Here is a 17,026-nt window from a genome sequence, read left to right as displayed (position 1 = left end):
AATCTGTAGAGGAAAATACGTAACGCTGGAGTTGTGAGCTTTTCTTTCCTTTACAGTAACTTTTGACTACCATTTAGGTCACTTCGGGCAGTAAAACTCAAAACATCGGTTTGTACCTTTAGCAAAAATAAGTGCGGCTTACAGTCTCCCCCACAGATGCCCACGTGTCAGACTGTTTGGAAAATTCAGGATCTGCCGCATTCCCAGACTCTCCTAAGGGCAAGAATCTAAAGGCATCCTCAGTGTCCAGATGTCTCAGGGTGGTGTCCGATAGAGGAACGAGGCAGCAGTTAGGAGAATTGAGGACACTGCAACCCAGACACTGCGGCGGGGAAGAGTGGGAGCTGCAAAGTGAATGGAAATGCAGTCCTGGGAGAGAACCACTCAAAAGCAGGGAAACATACTAGCAAGGGTTCTTAAAACTAGACGCCACTGGGGAAACTGATGGGAGGGCCGCAGGTCAAGGGCACACGCTACTAGGTGTCAGAGTTTGGACTCAAACCCGAGTCCCTGACATCAGGCTCCTTGTTTTGCCTGTGCCTCCGGGGAGAGCCTGGGGAGTTCTCCCAGGAACGTGCAAAACCCAGGCGACCCGGCCTCGGCTGCTGAGTGATCAAAGCTCTGCGGCTGGGGGCGCGCGCCTGTACGCGCGCGAGCTCGGGCCTCCTCGCGCCCCACTCGCCCCGCCCCCCCCGGAGCCCCGCCCCCAGGTGCGCCGGCCTCGCGGGCGCGACGGACCCCAGCCTGCGCCGGGGCGCGCCGAGCCGAACGACGGGAACGCGCGCGCCTGCAGATCCCCATCCTCCGGGAGCCCCGCCCCCAGGGGTCTTAGGCAGGAGGCGGAGCCTGGCTTCCGGCGCCGCGCGCTCCCCTCGCAGGCGCGTGGCCCGCCCTGCGGCTCTGGAGGGCACGGGAGGGCGCGCGCGCGCTCGCGCGGGGCCGCGCCCTCCCGCACACGCTCCCGTGCAAAGCTCCGTCACCCGCGCGGTCTCCACAGGCGGAGCGCGTCCCGGCCTCGCCGCGCTGCGGCTCGGCCCTGAGGTGAGGGGGGCCTGAGGCCCGCCGTGGGTGTTGGGGGGGGGTTGGTGGATGTCGCTGCCGCCGCGGGAGTGACTGGCCGAGGAGAGGCCGGCGAGGGAGAGGGGCGGCGCGCAGGGGCCGGGGGGGCGGGGGGGCGGCGGCCGAGCCGGCGCGCCGAGGGGGACCGCGGGAGCTCCCCGCGGGGAGGAAGCGCGGCTTGCGGCGGGCCGCGTGGGGGCCGCTGTGTCCCCGCCGGGGTGTCTCTCGCCCGGGCGGCGAGGGAGGGAAAATGCAGTGCGGGTTCGTTCCCCTTCCCCGCGCCCGGGCGCTCGGCGCCGCTCCTGACCGCGCGTGTCCCCCGGAGTTTGGGCGAGAGGAGAAGGCGCCGGGCTCAGGACGCGATCCCCGGGACTCGAGGAAGGGCTCCGGCGCCCAAATCGCCCCGCGTCCCAGAAGGCTGGTTAGGCGGGAGGCTTCGGTGCCTCGGCTTGAGTCGCTGGTGGCTGGAAGGCGGGGGGGGGGGGGGGGGGGGGGGGTCTGCCGTGCTCCCGAGGCTTCCCGAGCACACGTTTTTAGACAGATGAGTCCGAAAGAATATGCACAGTCCTGTGCTTTCTGTCGGGGACGTGCTGTCGGAACAGAGGGGGAGGAAAAGATAGGCGGGACTCCCCGCTGGGAGCCAGGCTCCTTGTCATCTCGTTTCATCCTGGCGGCACCCCTAGGAGGTGGGGCACAGGCGGAAAATGGGGCGCAGAGACGTTAAGTGCCTTGTTAAGGTCTCGACTAGCAAAAAGGTGGACGTGAGATTTCAACCCGCGGATGCCTGCCTCTAAATCCTGGGGCTTTATCCACCAGATTTTGTGCCCGCCCAAGAGAGCGATGTGATGGGTTATCTTCAGGGAAGACTCCATACGAGAAAACACTATTAGGGAGGACACTTAAGGCTCTCGGGGTATTTGGGTTAAAATCAAACTACCTAACAAGGCAAACTGTTAAGGCATCAGTATGTGCTGTTCCAGTGTTGTTTCCCTTTAGACAGGGTTGGATGTAAGGAAGTCTTACGGTCGGGGTGAAAGCAAATTTATTAACATTTTACGTGATCATTGGAGTGTCTTTCGTATTCCAGATACTACGTGGGAAGAGTACCAAGGTGAATACGATTTATAAACTCTGCCCTTGAGTCAATTGAGAGGGTGATCATATAAAATAATTTTGTAATATTCTACGAATTCGTAATCTTTACTAGCATGTGAATTAACTGGATTAGAACAGTTGTAAGCTCAAGCTTTTAGGAACCTGTTACGCGTAAGAAGAGGGATGGGGTAATGCGTTGTGTGGGGACCATTCCGTTGTTTTCAGCAAAAAAATAGTGTCATCAGATTTAGGCTAAATCACGTGGACGGTATTTTGTTTTATTATTACCCTCCCTTCGGTCAGTTTTAAAACATGCGAAGAGAGTATTTATGGCTTATCCCCTGTTAAGTTAAATTTTACAGTGCTTTTATTAGTTGAGAAACCAGTGATGTAATTTGGCAGCAGTTTCTTTCACTTCATCTGCCAAATATGCTCTTAACCTCTCTTTCCAAAAAAATAAACCCTAAATACCAGATTCTGTTGGAGCTCTTACGGTTCAGATTTTTAAAGAGAACAAGAGTCCACCAGTTTAGGCCGAAATGGCCCATTGTTGAAATATTTAACATTACCTTAGGCATAGCTGTAGGTAGAAGGAATAGGAGGGATAGTGGGGCGTTTTGGAAATTTGTTCCAATTGCCGTTCAGTTTTTTCAGTGAAGTAGGAGCCAAGGTTTTAATCTGAGGGTGTGGCTGTTGGTAGAAGTGAGTGGAGGTTTGGGGATTGGGAGAACGAATGAACTAGTGAAATATATGATTGCCAGGCAATTAAACAATTATTCTTAGGTATGAAAAACAAAGTAGAGGAAATGTAGGGTCCTATGTACGGGGGCACAAGATAAAGGTGCGTAATTTTGCTTACAAGGTATTTCACGACCCATCTCCATTACCTAGAGCAGACACCTGCCTCTTTGCCCCGGTTCACTGTGCCCATGCCCCCATGTCACGGGAGTCCCTGTTTCTTATACAAGTCATACCCTTTTGGGATTCTAGCTTTTCCATTCTTTTTCTTTGCCTGAAACGTCCATTCCACTCTTTCCCCGATTGGACTTAGTGCATTATAGTAAATTTTACCTATCTGCAAAGTCATTGACAGTGTCTATTTTTTTTTCCATTTTATTTGATGCATAAATTTCTTAGTAAGTGTTAAGTGAATGTACCACTTTTCTTTTTTTTTTTTCCTCCTTTAATCAATAACAGGCGTCAGCACACTTTCTGTAAAGAGCCGGGTAGTGAATATTTTAGGTTTTGTGGACCATATGGTCTCTGTATCAGTGAACTCTGCCGTTGTAGTACAGAAGGGGTCATTGACAATACAGAAACGAATGGGTATGGCTGTGTTCCATAACACTTTATTTATAGACATGAAATTTGAATTTCATGTAACTTTACATGTCACAGATATTATTCTTCGATTCCCCCCCTCCTTGTGTCCCCCTAACCATTTAATAATGTGAAAAACACCCTTAACTCATGGGCTGTACAAAACAGGCTGTGGGCTGGATTCAGCCCCTACCTCCTGCATTGTAGTTTGCAGACCTTAGATCTATAAGGACTCTTAGCAACCCCTGGTAAAGAAATTTGCAGTACGAAGATATTGGCTATAATATCACTCTTGGTGGTAGAGAAACAAAGATAAATAAGGCAGTCTTTTTTGTCGAGGATCTCAGGGTCAAGTTCAAGATTAAGACTTGTAAACAAATAGTGATGATGGCACAGTGTAGTAAATGCAGTTAATTTATTGGTTATGGATGTGGAAGAAAGGAGTGATAATCAGCACTGCTTGGGTGAGGTAAGAATAATCTCTAACAATTATCTGTTGGAGATAGGGAACATTTTCAGCAAAGAGCCTTTCCAAAAATCTTTGAAGCTTACTAAAAAGGTGACTGACCACATCTCTTACCAAGATGATTCAGTTGCTTTATTTTATAGGATATAATGTGGATTCATTTCTCTCAGAAATAAAAGTAATACACTCCAAGTTATTTCTCTGTAACAATTATTTCTAAGACTCCTGTGCATTTTTTATTGCTTTGAGAAAGGTAACATACGTTTCATAGCAGGTATAATCAATAGTTGTTGAATAAATTAATAAATAAATATTTGACATTGAATATGGGATTATATAACTTTTAGTCTCTATTTTAAGTTAATACTTTAGAAAAGGAAGATGGGCTTTAGTGGGCTTTGAATTTTCCTGCAAGTTACAGATTTAGGATGAATTGTTTCTATCCAGGAAAGTTCAATACTTGAGTAAACATTTTGTGATATTAGGTGTTTAAAACATATCTAATTATTATTTAAAAGCTCTACAACAAACAGTGCATTCCCCAGTTATGCTGCAGAACAATGAAAAGTAATATTAAAATGCTTCAGCAGAAGTTTGTACCCTTATTTCTATGTCTTTGTTATTGTTTTTAGCAGTTAAGAATTGGCTTTTTTGGACAGTTTTAGATACTCTACTGGTAAGGCTTTGAGCTGGAACTATATCAAGTTTGTTTGTTTTTTTTTAATGTTTATTTATTTTTGAGAGAGAGACAGTATGAACAGGGAAGGGGCAGAGAGAGAGGGAGACACAGAATCCGAAGCAGGCTCCAGGCCCCAAGCTGTCAGCACAGAGCCCGATGTGAGGCTTGAACTCACAGACCATGAGATCATGACCAAAGCCGAAGTTGGATGCTCAACCAACTGAGCCACCCAGGTGCCTCAAGGAACTATATCAAGTTTTATGTTTTCCAAGAAATATGTTTTGTTAAAAATACACCATTAGGAGTTTTATTGTATTTCAGTTATTAGCTTCTGCTTTCAAAGATCATTTTCTGGTATATGCTGCAAAAGAGAAAGTCCTATGTGTTGTCTATTCAAAAAGCCGAAGGGGCGCCTGGGTGGCTCAGTGGGTTAAGCGTCTGACTTCGACTTGGGTCATGATCTCACGGTTTGTGAGTTCGAGCCCCGCATCGGGCTCGGTGCTGACTGTTCAGAGCCTGGAGCCTGCTATGGATTCTGGGTCTCCCTCTCTCTGTGTCCCTCCCCCGCTCAAGTTTGTCTCTGTCTCTCTCTCTCTCAAAAATAGGTAAGCATTAAAAAAAAAAAAATTAGAAAAAAAAAAGCTGCTTGTGACATTGTATGGCCCTCTCCACCATTTCCAACTCTGCCATGACTTTCATGAACTGTGTCACTAGTAAGTGTGCTCCTGGGTATTGTCTGTGTGATTCTGTTCCCACTTACAATATCAAATGTGGGCTGGCTAAGCATCCTTTCTTGCCTTTTCCCTTTATTCTTTTGAATGCCTTTATAAGGCTATAAAGTCTGGGATAATTAAAAAGAATTATAGCGTAGGAAGAGGACGTTTAGAGCTCTGTGCTAAATATGGGTTTTCTTATGGTTCAGGAAAAGGCACCTGAGAAGTTAAAGACTTCACAGATGTCCCCTTGCTGGCCACACCTCATTTCTAACTTTGCAGCCTTGTTTTCAGCTATGCACTTCTGTCAGAAGCATCACTTTCATGTTACCTCCGCGGGATGGATCTCCACCTTTCTTTCAGGAAACCTCATTCCCCCACCCTTACGAGTTGGTTTCATCTCAGAGACCAGCCCTTTATCTTTGGCTTCAGTACAGAAAGCACTGCCTTCCCACATCCTTCCATTCGCAATCCTGCAGAAGAGTGGGGGATGGGAGTGAGAAGAAGGGACTTCTGTGATTACCGTACCAGTGTGAGTTGCGGGCATCCCGTTTTTATTCTTTTTCTTTCTGTCTTTTCCCCAAAGGACGAACATTAATTCTCAGAGCCAGTAGGGTCTCAATATTAGAAGAGGAAGCAAAATATTTTACTAAGCACCCATAATTTGCCAGGAATCTTTTACAGTAGAGTTAGTACTTTGCATTGTTACGCAGGGCAGACCTTGACAGATTTATCCCGATGGCCCCTTTCAGTTGGGCCTACTTAACGCCAGATTGGAGGGGTTAGGATCACAGATACGTCCATCGTTGCGTCTGTTGACAAAAACCTGACTATAGCTTTGAAGTTACTGTTTAGATGAAAGGTTGATGAAGAATTAAACTCAAAGTTATATGAAGAATTAACATTAAGAATATTTCATTTTTTTTCCAGACCGCCAAACCAGGTGTTTCATGTCAGGAAGGAAACGAGCAGCCAATGGCTTTTCTTCTTTAAGATGTTTTAATAACTTTAATAACTTCAAGGTTATTGAAATGTAACATTTTCACATGATTAGACTAGAGCTCATGAATGTAAGAAACGTTACTTTGCGTAGGTCAGGGTCATGAGCACGCTGTGAAGGCGCACACATGAGTTGTGTCTTTCCACAATGTCAGCTTTACTCAGTCATAGAGCAGGAGTGACATAAGCGTAAAGCAGTTTCAGGATTCCAAACTCAGTGACATTTCACCGTGTGACTAACTTGGCGTATACAGCACACAAAGCAAAACCTAAGACAAGTCACACAACAAACAAGATAACACAGAGGGTAGGAAGTTAACGAACCGAACGTGAAGTCAGTCAGTGGGCACGTTGTTGAGATAAGGCCTGGGCCTGGTCTGGGTCAGCTCCCGGCACTTACTGCTTACTGTGTCTGAGCAGTGAGGGGTGTCGGTTCTCTTCGCAGATCAGTCGGGCGGAGCCTTCAGCAGCAGCTACTTCTGATCTGTCGGACCTCGAGGAGTCCTGTCTGAAGAGTGACACTTGCTGCAAAAACCCTCCCTTCTTAAAGGGATTTAATCAGTCTTGGGCCCTGCAGACCTCCTCTGCTTCTCCTTGTTATCAGTTCTGGGTGTCGTCAGCTGTCACTGGTCTCGGCGATATCTGGTAGCTGCAGAGTCAGTACCTTACCTGCTTGCGTCACCGTTTGACACAGGCCCCTGCCTGACATGAGTGACTTCATCTTGCTGTCTATAGTCAGTTATACTGATCCATCTTTATAATTTCTTAACAGATTTCTTAATTGTTTTAGTCCCTTTGTCCTTCACCATCCATTCTAGGAGATTTCGTTGACTCAAGTCTTCTTTCTAACTCAGTGATTTGCCTTCAGGTGCTGTTCACCCCATCTATTGAGAATTTTATTTCTATCAGTCTGTTTGATTTCCAGGTTCTGTAAGTAGGTTTTTCTTAATTGCCTTGTTCTTGTTTCATGAATATGATATTCTTTGTTATCCTTTTGAGGATATTAGTTGTACCGATTGTATATACCATAGTCCTCAACACGTATCATTGCTTGCCATGTGGCAGACACCATTTTCATGTATTAATTTTTATTTACATGTATTAATTCTCCTCATCATTTCAATAAGCCAAAGAAGTGGATACTATTGTTATTTCATTTACAGATGAGAAAACTTAGGCACAAAAAAGTTAAGTAAGTCGCCCAAAGTCTCAAGGCTAGTAAGTGGTGGAGGCAGGATTCACGTTTAGTTGGTTTGCTTCCAGAGGTCCCACTCTTAACCATTCTACTACATCAGGCATTAATTATTCTTGTGATTGTCATTGTTGACTTTGGAGTGTCTTCTTGGTATCGTTATTATGTGAGTGTTTATACTGATTCCAGTTTCTTTCAGCATGTTTGAAGATAATGCTTGGATTTACTATAGCCTATTGTGTTTTGGTTGTTTTGATATTTGTGCTGGGGGAGGGGAGAATAGTGCCAGGGTGCAGAAAGTCAGTAGTTACGTGAGGGCTCGCACTGCCTCTAAATTTAAATGCATACACTTATGGGGCGCCTGGGTGGCTCAGTTGGTTGAACATCCGACTCTTGGTTTCGGCCCAGGTCATGATCTCACGGTTTGTAGGTTCAAGTCCCACATGGGGCTCCGTGCTGACAGCAAAGAGCCTGCTTGGGATTCTTTCTTCTCTCTCTCTCTCTCTCTCTCTCTGCCCTTCCTCTGCTTGCTATTGCATTTAAAAGAAGTAAACTTAAAAAAAAATAAGTACGTACATACACTTACTCTTTGAGATGAAAGCAGATAAAGAGGTGACGTTGGGATTTTACCTGATAGGTTACCCTTTTCTTAAAAAGAAGTTATTGAAAATCTCTTAATTCAAAATAGAAATCTTTTTAAAATATCAAAGTCAAATGCAGATGCAGTATCTTCTTTTTATAAATATTAAATAAACTGCTAGCTTAGTTTATGTTTGTGTTGATTTTGAATCTTTTTGGTAGAGAGGGATGACAGATGATGACGGGTCAACAGAGCCTCAGATTGATGAGATTATGTGGCCAATAAGTAGAAAGTATTCCCTGAGAGACCTGGGCACAGTGTCATGCAGGACCATTTGACTAAGGAAAAGGGTGAGGAAAGAAAAACCAACCTAAAGAATAGAGCTCAGGAGCAGAAGGAAAACAACATAAAAGCACCTTTTGCTTATGAAGGGATTTTGTGCTTTGGAGGAAAGGACATAAAACCAAGGACTGACTAGATACCAATGACTTCTTTGAAGTCGCTGTATATTATCTTCTATATTATATTATCTTCTGTATATTATCTTCTATAGAAACATTTCCCTATTAATACTGTTTTAAAGCAACTTGAAGACCTTTACATCATTCAGTGGTTCTCAACTTTTTATCTGTCCCTACACATTCCCATTAGTAAGTATCTGTGGAATTCTTCACTTAATAGGAAGGGGAGGTGGGGAAATTTTTAACATTCCCCTTTGTTCAAGCCATGCTTCACTTTGAAAATCAATATTGTCCTTATGAGTACTCTAACCATGGGGTTAAGAACACACACTGTTACATTGGTTAAGTGTTTTTGTTTGTGAGAAATAGAATCTGATTCTGGCTACTTATGTGAAAATAAAATACAGTGGGTGGATAATAGGGCATTTCACATTCTAAGAAAGAAAAACCAAGTCTTAGGCACAGTAGGTTTCATACTTTAGGGGAAAGCTTAGTACTGCCAGTGCATGAACATTCTTTCTCCCTTTTTTTTTTTTTAAAGTATGCTGTATGCCCAATGTGGGGCTAGAACTCAACGGCCCCCGGATTAAGAGTCCTGTGCTCTTCCCACTGAACCAACCAGATGCCCCTGAATTTTCTTTCTTAAATGTTTCCATTAATGTAACTGTTTCCATGACTCCAGTTTTTGGATCTCTTAGTTAACAATTTCATACTTCCAGGAGAAAATTTCATTGATAGAGCTCAGGGGTAGCTGTAGAGTGGTAGTCGTGGTGATGGTGATGTTTGTCTGTCTCTTGGCATGGTGGGTGGGTGAGTGGGAGGAAGAGGTAAGTTTTACTTTAAAAAGCTCTGATTAGTGGTGGGATGGGTGCAGAAGTCCATGGAGTTCAGACAAGCCTATTAAAGACTAAACCCTGAGTTCAGAGAGCACTTCTCAAGGAAGCAAAGCATTTGTGAGTCCATCAGCTGTTTTATGAGAGGCCTGTTTTCTAAAAATGAAGACTTAAGCATGCAGCATTCAATTTGAATGAATAATTCATTGGTGCTCAGTAAATCAATATGTTTTGGCAGAATGTTCTTGTTGTACTGGTTAACGTTTCTGTTTGTGTTGTAGTAAATCATCTTTGAATGAGTGTAGCTTTTCTTTCTTTTTTGTTCGTTTCTTCCTTTTGGCCTAGAGATGATTATCAGTATCTAGAGAATCTGATGTAACATTAATGAGACTGTTGAAAGAATTTATTTTTATGTATCCTCTATTGACTTCTTTAGTTTTGTTGTTTTTAATTTACTTATTTGATGCTTTTTTACAGTACATCTAATCGTGTAATTTTTTAAATGTATAAGTAACATTAATGGAAAAATTGAGAAAATAGAAAAAACACAAACAGTAAAAGTCTATAATCCTGTTAAATTAAAAAAAATCTTCTTTGTGCATGTAAAGAGGACATTTATTTAATCCAAACTTAATTTATATTTACTTTTTTGGGTAAGACAAGCTGCCTCTAAAAAGTTGCCTGTTTTTTTAATGTAGGTGGAAATGGTTAGCCAGCTTGGAATAGATTGTTCTTGTTTTGGAGGGGAGTCACCCCAGTGGCCCCCATCAAATAGGTTTATATACAGCAAGTCAATAATTAATGTTGTAGAAGATGGCCTAACGGGACATTTTTGTTGTGTCTTCCAAGCTGCCCTCTCAACACCCTCTGGTGTGCAGAGACTGGGTTACTGGGATAAGCAAATTGGAGTAAGGACCACGGAGATTGCAGTTGGGTCCCTGGCCACTTCTCTTGAGTTCAGCTTTAATATAACCAACCTCTTTGAAAAACTAAGATACCTCCAACAGAGATCTACTGGCAGAAAGAGCTCCAAGGACCTCCAGAGGGTAAAGTTATGCTGGAAGGGGGATACTGGACTTGTGACAATGAGTTAGGTCATACTGTTAAAAAATAGATAAATTATTAAGATGAAATTTGTTTCCATCACTTCCAAGTAAGATCCATTACTCAGTAAGCAGTTTCTGTCTTTTCTCTTCTTTCCCCAGCCTCTGGCAGCCACTAATCTGCACTTCATTTCTATGGCTTTGTATATTCTGGAAATTTCATATAAATGGAATCACATAATATTTGATCTTTATGTCTGGCTTCTTTCACTTAACATAATGTTTTGGAGGTTCATCCATGTTGTAGCATGTATCAGTGTTTCATTCCTTTTTATGGCTGAATGATATTTAATTGTGTGTATATACCACAACTTGTTTATCCATTCATCTGTTGATGGACATTTGAACTGTTTCAGGCTCCAGGCTCCGAGCCATCAGCCCAGAGCCTGACGCGGGGCTCGAACTCACGGACCGCGAGATCGTGACCTGGCTGAAGTCGGACGCTTAACCGACTGCGCCACCCAGGCACCCCGTGAACTGTTTCAGTCTTTTGTTGGCAAGAATGAATAGTGTTGCTGTGACCCTGCATGAAATGCACTTGATTGAATACCTGTTTTCCGTTTGTTTGGCATATACGTAGAAGTGTTCTTTTGGGTATATATTTAGAAGTGGAATAGTGAGGTCATATGGCAATTCTCTGTTCACCTTTTTGGGGAGCTGACAAACTGTTTTCCTCAGCAGCTGAACCAGCACTCCCACCAGCAAGCAGTGTATGACTATTACAGTTTTGCTATAGAGTTTCTTATGAGAAATCTACTGTCATTCAAATCATTATTCCTCTGTAGGTAATGCATGGTTATTCTCTGACTGCTTTCAAGAATTTTCACTGTCTTCAATTTTTAGTGGTTTGATTATATGTATGGGTATGGATTTCCTTTGATTTATACTCTTTGGGGTTTACTGAGCTTTTTGGAACCTGCAGGTTTTTATCTCTTGCCAAATTTGGGAAGTTTTCAGCCATTAATTTTTAAAAATATTTTTTCATCATTAACACTCTTCTCTTCTTTCTGGAATGCTGATAATGTGAATGTTAGACCTGTGTTATTGTTCATGGTTCTTTCAGGTACTGTTAATTTTTTTTTAATGTTTTTCTCTGTGATTCAGATTGTATAGCTTCTATTGATCTGTGAAGTTCACTGACTTTCTGTTATCTCCATTATACTATTGAGGCCATTCTCTGGGTTTTATTTATGTTACTATGTTTTTCTCTTCTGAAATTTATATTTGGTGCTACTTTATGTCTTGTTTCTTTGCTGAGATTTTTTTTTTACTGTTTTTCAAGAGTGCTCACTATTGTTTGCTGGAGCACTTTTAAAATACTTTAAAGTTTTTGTCCGATAATTCCAAAACTTGTTATCTTGGCATTGGTATCCGTTGATTTTTCTTTTCTTAATAGAGTTGATATTTTCCACATGCTTTTTTTTTTTTTTTTTTTTTTTTTGGTCGAGTTGTTTTGGATTGTATGAGCCTGGGTTTTGTTTTAAGTGCGTGGAGAGTGTTGATACTTTTGACATGCTGTCAACCTGGTTAGGTTCAGGTCTTATGTTTCATCTGCATTCTTTGAGCTGTGGTTTTAATTTCAGTTTAGTTTTCAGAAGCCCTTGTAGTGTGGTTTGGATCTGTCTCGTGTATGCCTCCCAGTAGTCAGACTGAATCTGGGCAGTAGTCTGTCTTTTATTCCTCAAGTCTTTGGTACACATAATGGGATTAGAGCCCTGTGTGCTCAGCGTGGGGGTCCGTTTAGGTGTTAATAAGCCATTTTTATTCTGTTGCTTTCCTGTGCTCCTCTTTTTATATGCTCTCCCTACTGCTTTCGGATTCCCCATGGTTTCTCTTTGCCATCCTACAACCAGAAAGCTAGGGTTTATTTGTCCCATTGGGCCACACACTTCTGCAACTGCATCTACCACATCCAGGGCCCAGCGGCAGGAGGTAGAACACCTGGGGATTTGGCCCTCCCCTTTTGAAACTATAGCTCCAATTAATGGAGAGGAAGGTTCCCTTGCCTCAGAGTTTGGGCTGCATCAAGCTTTCATTACTGTAGTCTGACACTTCTATCATGCAGTTGCTTGGGGAGAGAGGCATAGGAGAATGTAGGGGGAAAAAAAAAGATTGGATATCTCCGCACTCTACCTGAGCAAAAGGCTTCCCTGCTTCTCGAGCCAGAGAGCTTTTGGCTCTTGCTTTCTCTGCACCAGTGCCTGCTTCTGATGCATTCAGTTTGGGGGATACTAAAAGACGAGAAACAGGTGGTGAGCTCACTGTTGGTTGTGGGGATTTTGAATTCTGGTTCCATCTTGGTTCACATTTACTTGGTTCCTATTTACTTTTCAGAGTCTTCAAGTTGCTGTTCCATTCATTTTGTCCAGATAGGAGAGACAGCTTGGAATATGCTTACCTCCAGCTAACCTGAGACTGAAACAAATGTTTGTTTTTGCTGTTAAATGGCATGGGCTTGACTGTGGGGTTCCAGTTTTTTTTGTTTTTGTTTTTTTAATCTACTCTTTTAATAGACTGGTCCAGAAAACATGGCTACCGCAATTAGGGAGGTGGGAGTTTGGAGACAGACCAGAACACTCCTACTGAAGAATTACTTAATTAAATGCAGGACTAAAAAAAGTAGTGTTCAGGTAAGTTAAATGATCCTTTCTTATGCCTTATCGCAGTTTTTGCATTGATATGTTCCATCTTTAAGAGGTGATTTATTTTTCTGGATACATTTCTAGTATAATTTTATATCATTAGGTCCCTTTAATGTGCTTGTGAAGTAAAAACTTGTGTTAACACGGAAAAGTACCTAAATTACCTGTTGTTTTCTGAATGTTAAACATTTTAATAATGGTTCTTAAATATGGTTAACTTCTTTTTTTTTTAATGTCTTAAATGTTTATTTATTTATTTTGAGGGAGAGCGTGCACTAGCAGGGGAGGGGCAGAGAGAATCCCAAGCAGGCTCTGTGTAGGGCTCGACCTCATGAACTATGAGATCATGACCTGAGCTGAAATCAAGAGTTGGACGCTTAACTGACTGAGCCACCAAGGTGCCCCAGTTTAGTTAATTGCTAATATCAGTGCTTAAGTTTGAACTTTTAGGCATGCATTTCTCAAGTTTCATGGAATGAAAAAAAAATTGCACGGATAATTTTGTGGCCCATAATTTCACAGTTTATTCCCCATGACTTCCCATCTTTTGGACTCTGGATTGAATTACTTAGGACTACTAAAATTAGGACACATATTTGTTCCCAACAGATACACATTACTTTAAAAGTTAAAAGAAAGTAATAACTCTGCCTAACCAGTTAATAATTCTAAAGGATAAAAGTGCATTGCTTTTCTTCTGAAGCCACCATAACAATTAAACAGCAAGATGAAATAGTAAATAGTTCATCTCTATTAAAGCTCATTATTGAATTTAACAGATAATTAATAGTAGAAATTTAGGTGTAATTAAGGCACGAGTTTTAAATCAGATTTGAAGAAAGACATTTTTATGGTGAGTCCTATTGGGGCTGTTTGATAAGTTAATTTAAATAATGTTATATATAAGTAAACATATTTTATGCTTAGTAATGTAAGATCTTTAAATATAGCGTTTGTGTCATTTTATTATGTGACTTGAATTTTAAATTATTTCAGTAAAACTGAATGTAAAGGAAAAATTATCTCCTATTTCCTGTTGAGTTAGGGGAGATGCTCAACACAATAGTTTTTTCAGGATAGAATTGCTTTTTGTACGTAAGAAAGGAGACCCAAAGTCCTCGTGTTTTTACCTTAGCATTATATTATTTGCATAGTAATCTTGATGATGTTTGCTACCATTGGTATATTTTATAATCATTTTGTTTGTCTCCTTTATTGTAGGAAATTCTTTTTCCACTCTTTTTTTTATTTTGGTTAATATTAATTAGCATGATGCATCCAAATAAGAAATATGAAGAAGTTCCTGATATAGAACTTACCCCTATGGACAAATCTGTTCTCTCTAACCTAATTCTTGGATATACTCCAGTGACTAATATTACAAGAAACATCATGCAGAAAGTGTCTACTGATCACCTTCCTGATGGTATTGTGAGCTTGTATTTATGGATGGATTCTATCTATAACAGAAAGCCTCCTCAGTATTTTTTTGCTTGCTTTCTTGAATAAATGACATTCTTAACACTTAGGGATATGTCCCCTCACCAAAATACAGTTTTAAAATTTATTTTAAAAGTTATTAATATAATAAAAGTTATTAAAATAATGTAATTCTGCTGAAGCATATTATATGTGTCTTCATATTTTAGATTTAATTCCCAGACCATTTATAAAATAAACATATTTGTACAGGATAAAGGATTGGAAGTAATATTTCATTTTGATTCTGACTCCTAGAGTAGTTAAGAAGCTAGAGAGAGAAAGGTTACAAAGCAGTGATCATTTCACACTGTCATGTCTATTTATGGAGGTATATGGTATCAACAGAAGTAGTGCTTAGCTTTGGAGACTATGACTGTGGCTCCCTACCTCAGTCTGTTTCTCTGTGCTGCTCACAGACTGGAACACAGTGTAAGTGAGGCAGTACCAATGAGCCTCAAGTGGCCGTGAGAGAATCCAGGTCGAGAACTAGAGAAAGTGACAGAAATGTTTATAATATGATGATTGATTTAATGAAATGCTGAACTGTTGAAAATAGCAGATTAACATGTTGTCTTATATCAGATAGTTGTGATCAACTTCTGGTATGTATCGTCATAGTTTTGGATAATGCATCGCTGAATAGATGATGCTAATACAATCAGGAGCCGGATAATATTTTCCCTACTGATATCTTTCTGACTTATTACTATTTAATAGTTTTGTCAAGCCCATATCTTCTGCTATGTTTGTTGGTTTATCTGAGTACAAGTAGCACAGATCGCCATAAGCATTTAGCCTGCCAGCTCAAAAAACTGATCGGAAAGGTTGAGAATGAAATTCTTTGGTAATTCTGAGTTGGAGTAAAGCATATACACCAAAGAAATCCGAGTCAGTGTGTATTCAACTTAGATGCTAAAATAGTAGAAATGTATGTAGCTTTTATTTTAAGTCCTATCTTTTTAACAAGAGAGCTGTCTGAAAGTGGAGTATGCATCCATGGGTGGTAACATGACTGGTAGGATGTTGAACTAACACTATATTTTTTCACATCAATCCGTGTCCACCTTAAAGGTCTGGAAAATCATGACAATTAACATTGAAGTAATACTTTATAACTTACAAAGCATTTTGTTTGTAATTGCTTTTGACCTTAATAACCACTATGATCAGCTCGGTATTGAGGATGCTGAAGTTTAGAGTATCAAATTGCTCGCGGTCAAGCACATAATCCTATGTTCTTCTATTTCACCACATGTTCTGAAGCTTCTATAGTGAAGAAGTTGCTTGTAAATAAAGCTTTAAGAAAATACTTAAAAATTGGGATTATCTGATGTGAAAGGAAGATGAATGGTAATTGGAGTATTTTCTAAGAAAGGAGCAAGCAGTATGGGGTTGAAATGGCAATTTTTATTCAAAGGAGACTTGTGTCTTAGTTACTAGAATACATACTTGGTTTCTGAGGAGGATTATGGAATTTTCCTCTTCATAAGAAATATTTGAAAATAAAATACCCATTCACTTATCAATGAGTTATTGTATGTTTTACTTTGAAATAGTTAAGTGAACGGCATATACTGTATACTAAAGTATATACTAAACTTCATCATATTAATAACTCACATGTTACACAGACACATAATTTATGTAATCAGATGATAGCTGAGAGAAATAGTGTCTGTGAAATTGTACTGTTCTTTTATTATTATTATTTAGTATAATTTTAGAATGGCTCTGTTCAGGAAGTTAGAGGATAAAACAAAAGTGCTTATCAAATAGTATATTCATTTAATGTAATGTTAAATTTCAGTCTGTTGTATGATAGTAAACTTGTAATTTTTGAACTAACTTTATTCTCATGTTTTACAGTCATAATTACTGAAGCATATACAAGTGAAAAAGAATTGTTAGTATCCAGTCTTTCTAAGCCCAACAACTTTGTAGGTGTGGTTTTCAAAGACTTCATGTCCTATGAACTCCGTTTTTTCCCTGATATGATTCCAGTATCTTCTATTTATATGGATTCAAGGGGTAAATAGCCCTAAATAATCTTGTAAATCAAATAAATGCGTGTCTTCACTGCTCTTAGTTCAAATGCAAAATTTGATGGGGTCCAGCATTGGTGTTTTCAACTCTATTTGTTCAAATAAGAAAAGTGTCAAGTGTAGCATAAATATATGTATGTATACACAAATATCTATCTATAATTATGTGTAATGTGAAATATAATTTATGTAACATCCATTTTAATTTTAATACATTTATATATAATTATTATATATATATATAATTTTAATGATAGTAACAGAAAGCAAAATTGTATCTTGAATTATATGACTTTCTAAACCAGCATTTTTTTCCTCTATGTAATTGTTTTTCACATATGGTGTGTTGCATATCTTTAA

General features: G+C 40.6%; 1 protein-coding gene across 1 annotated transcript in view; it reads left to right on the top strand.

Moving 5' to 3' along the window:
* Positions 1 to 872: 872 nt before the first annotated feature.
* Positions 873 to 17,026, top strand: part of ABCA5 (ATP binding cassette subfamily A member 5) — a 74,250-nt gene continuing 58,096 nt past the window's right edge. Inside the window, exons 1-4 of the mRNA XM_060645567.3 lie at positions 873 to 1,041; positions 13,014 to 13,130; positions 14,364 to 14,568; positions 16,491 to 16,652. Of these exons, the coding sequence (XP_060501550.2) occupies positions 13,029 to 13,130; positions 14,364 to 14,568; positions 16,491 to 16,652 (469 nt within the window). The 5' untranslated portion in view covers positions 873 to 1,041; positions 13,014 to 13,028. The remainder of the gene's footprint in view (positions 1,042 to 13,013; positions 13,131 to 14,363; positions 14,569 to 16,490; positions 16,653 to 17,026) is intronic.

The sequence above is a fragment of the Panthera onca genome, chromosome E1, assembly GCF_046562875.1.
Source record: "Panthera onca isolate mPanOnc1 chromosome E1, mPanOnc1 haplotype 2, whole genome shotgun sequence".
Lineage (NCBI taxonomy): Eukaryota > Metazoa > Chordata > Mammalia > Carnivora > Felidae > Panthera > Panthera onca.
This window is presented reverse-complemented; position numbering and strand designations above follow the sequence as displayed.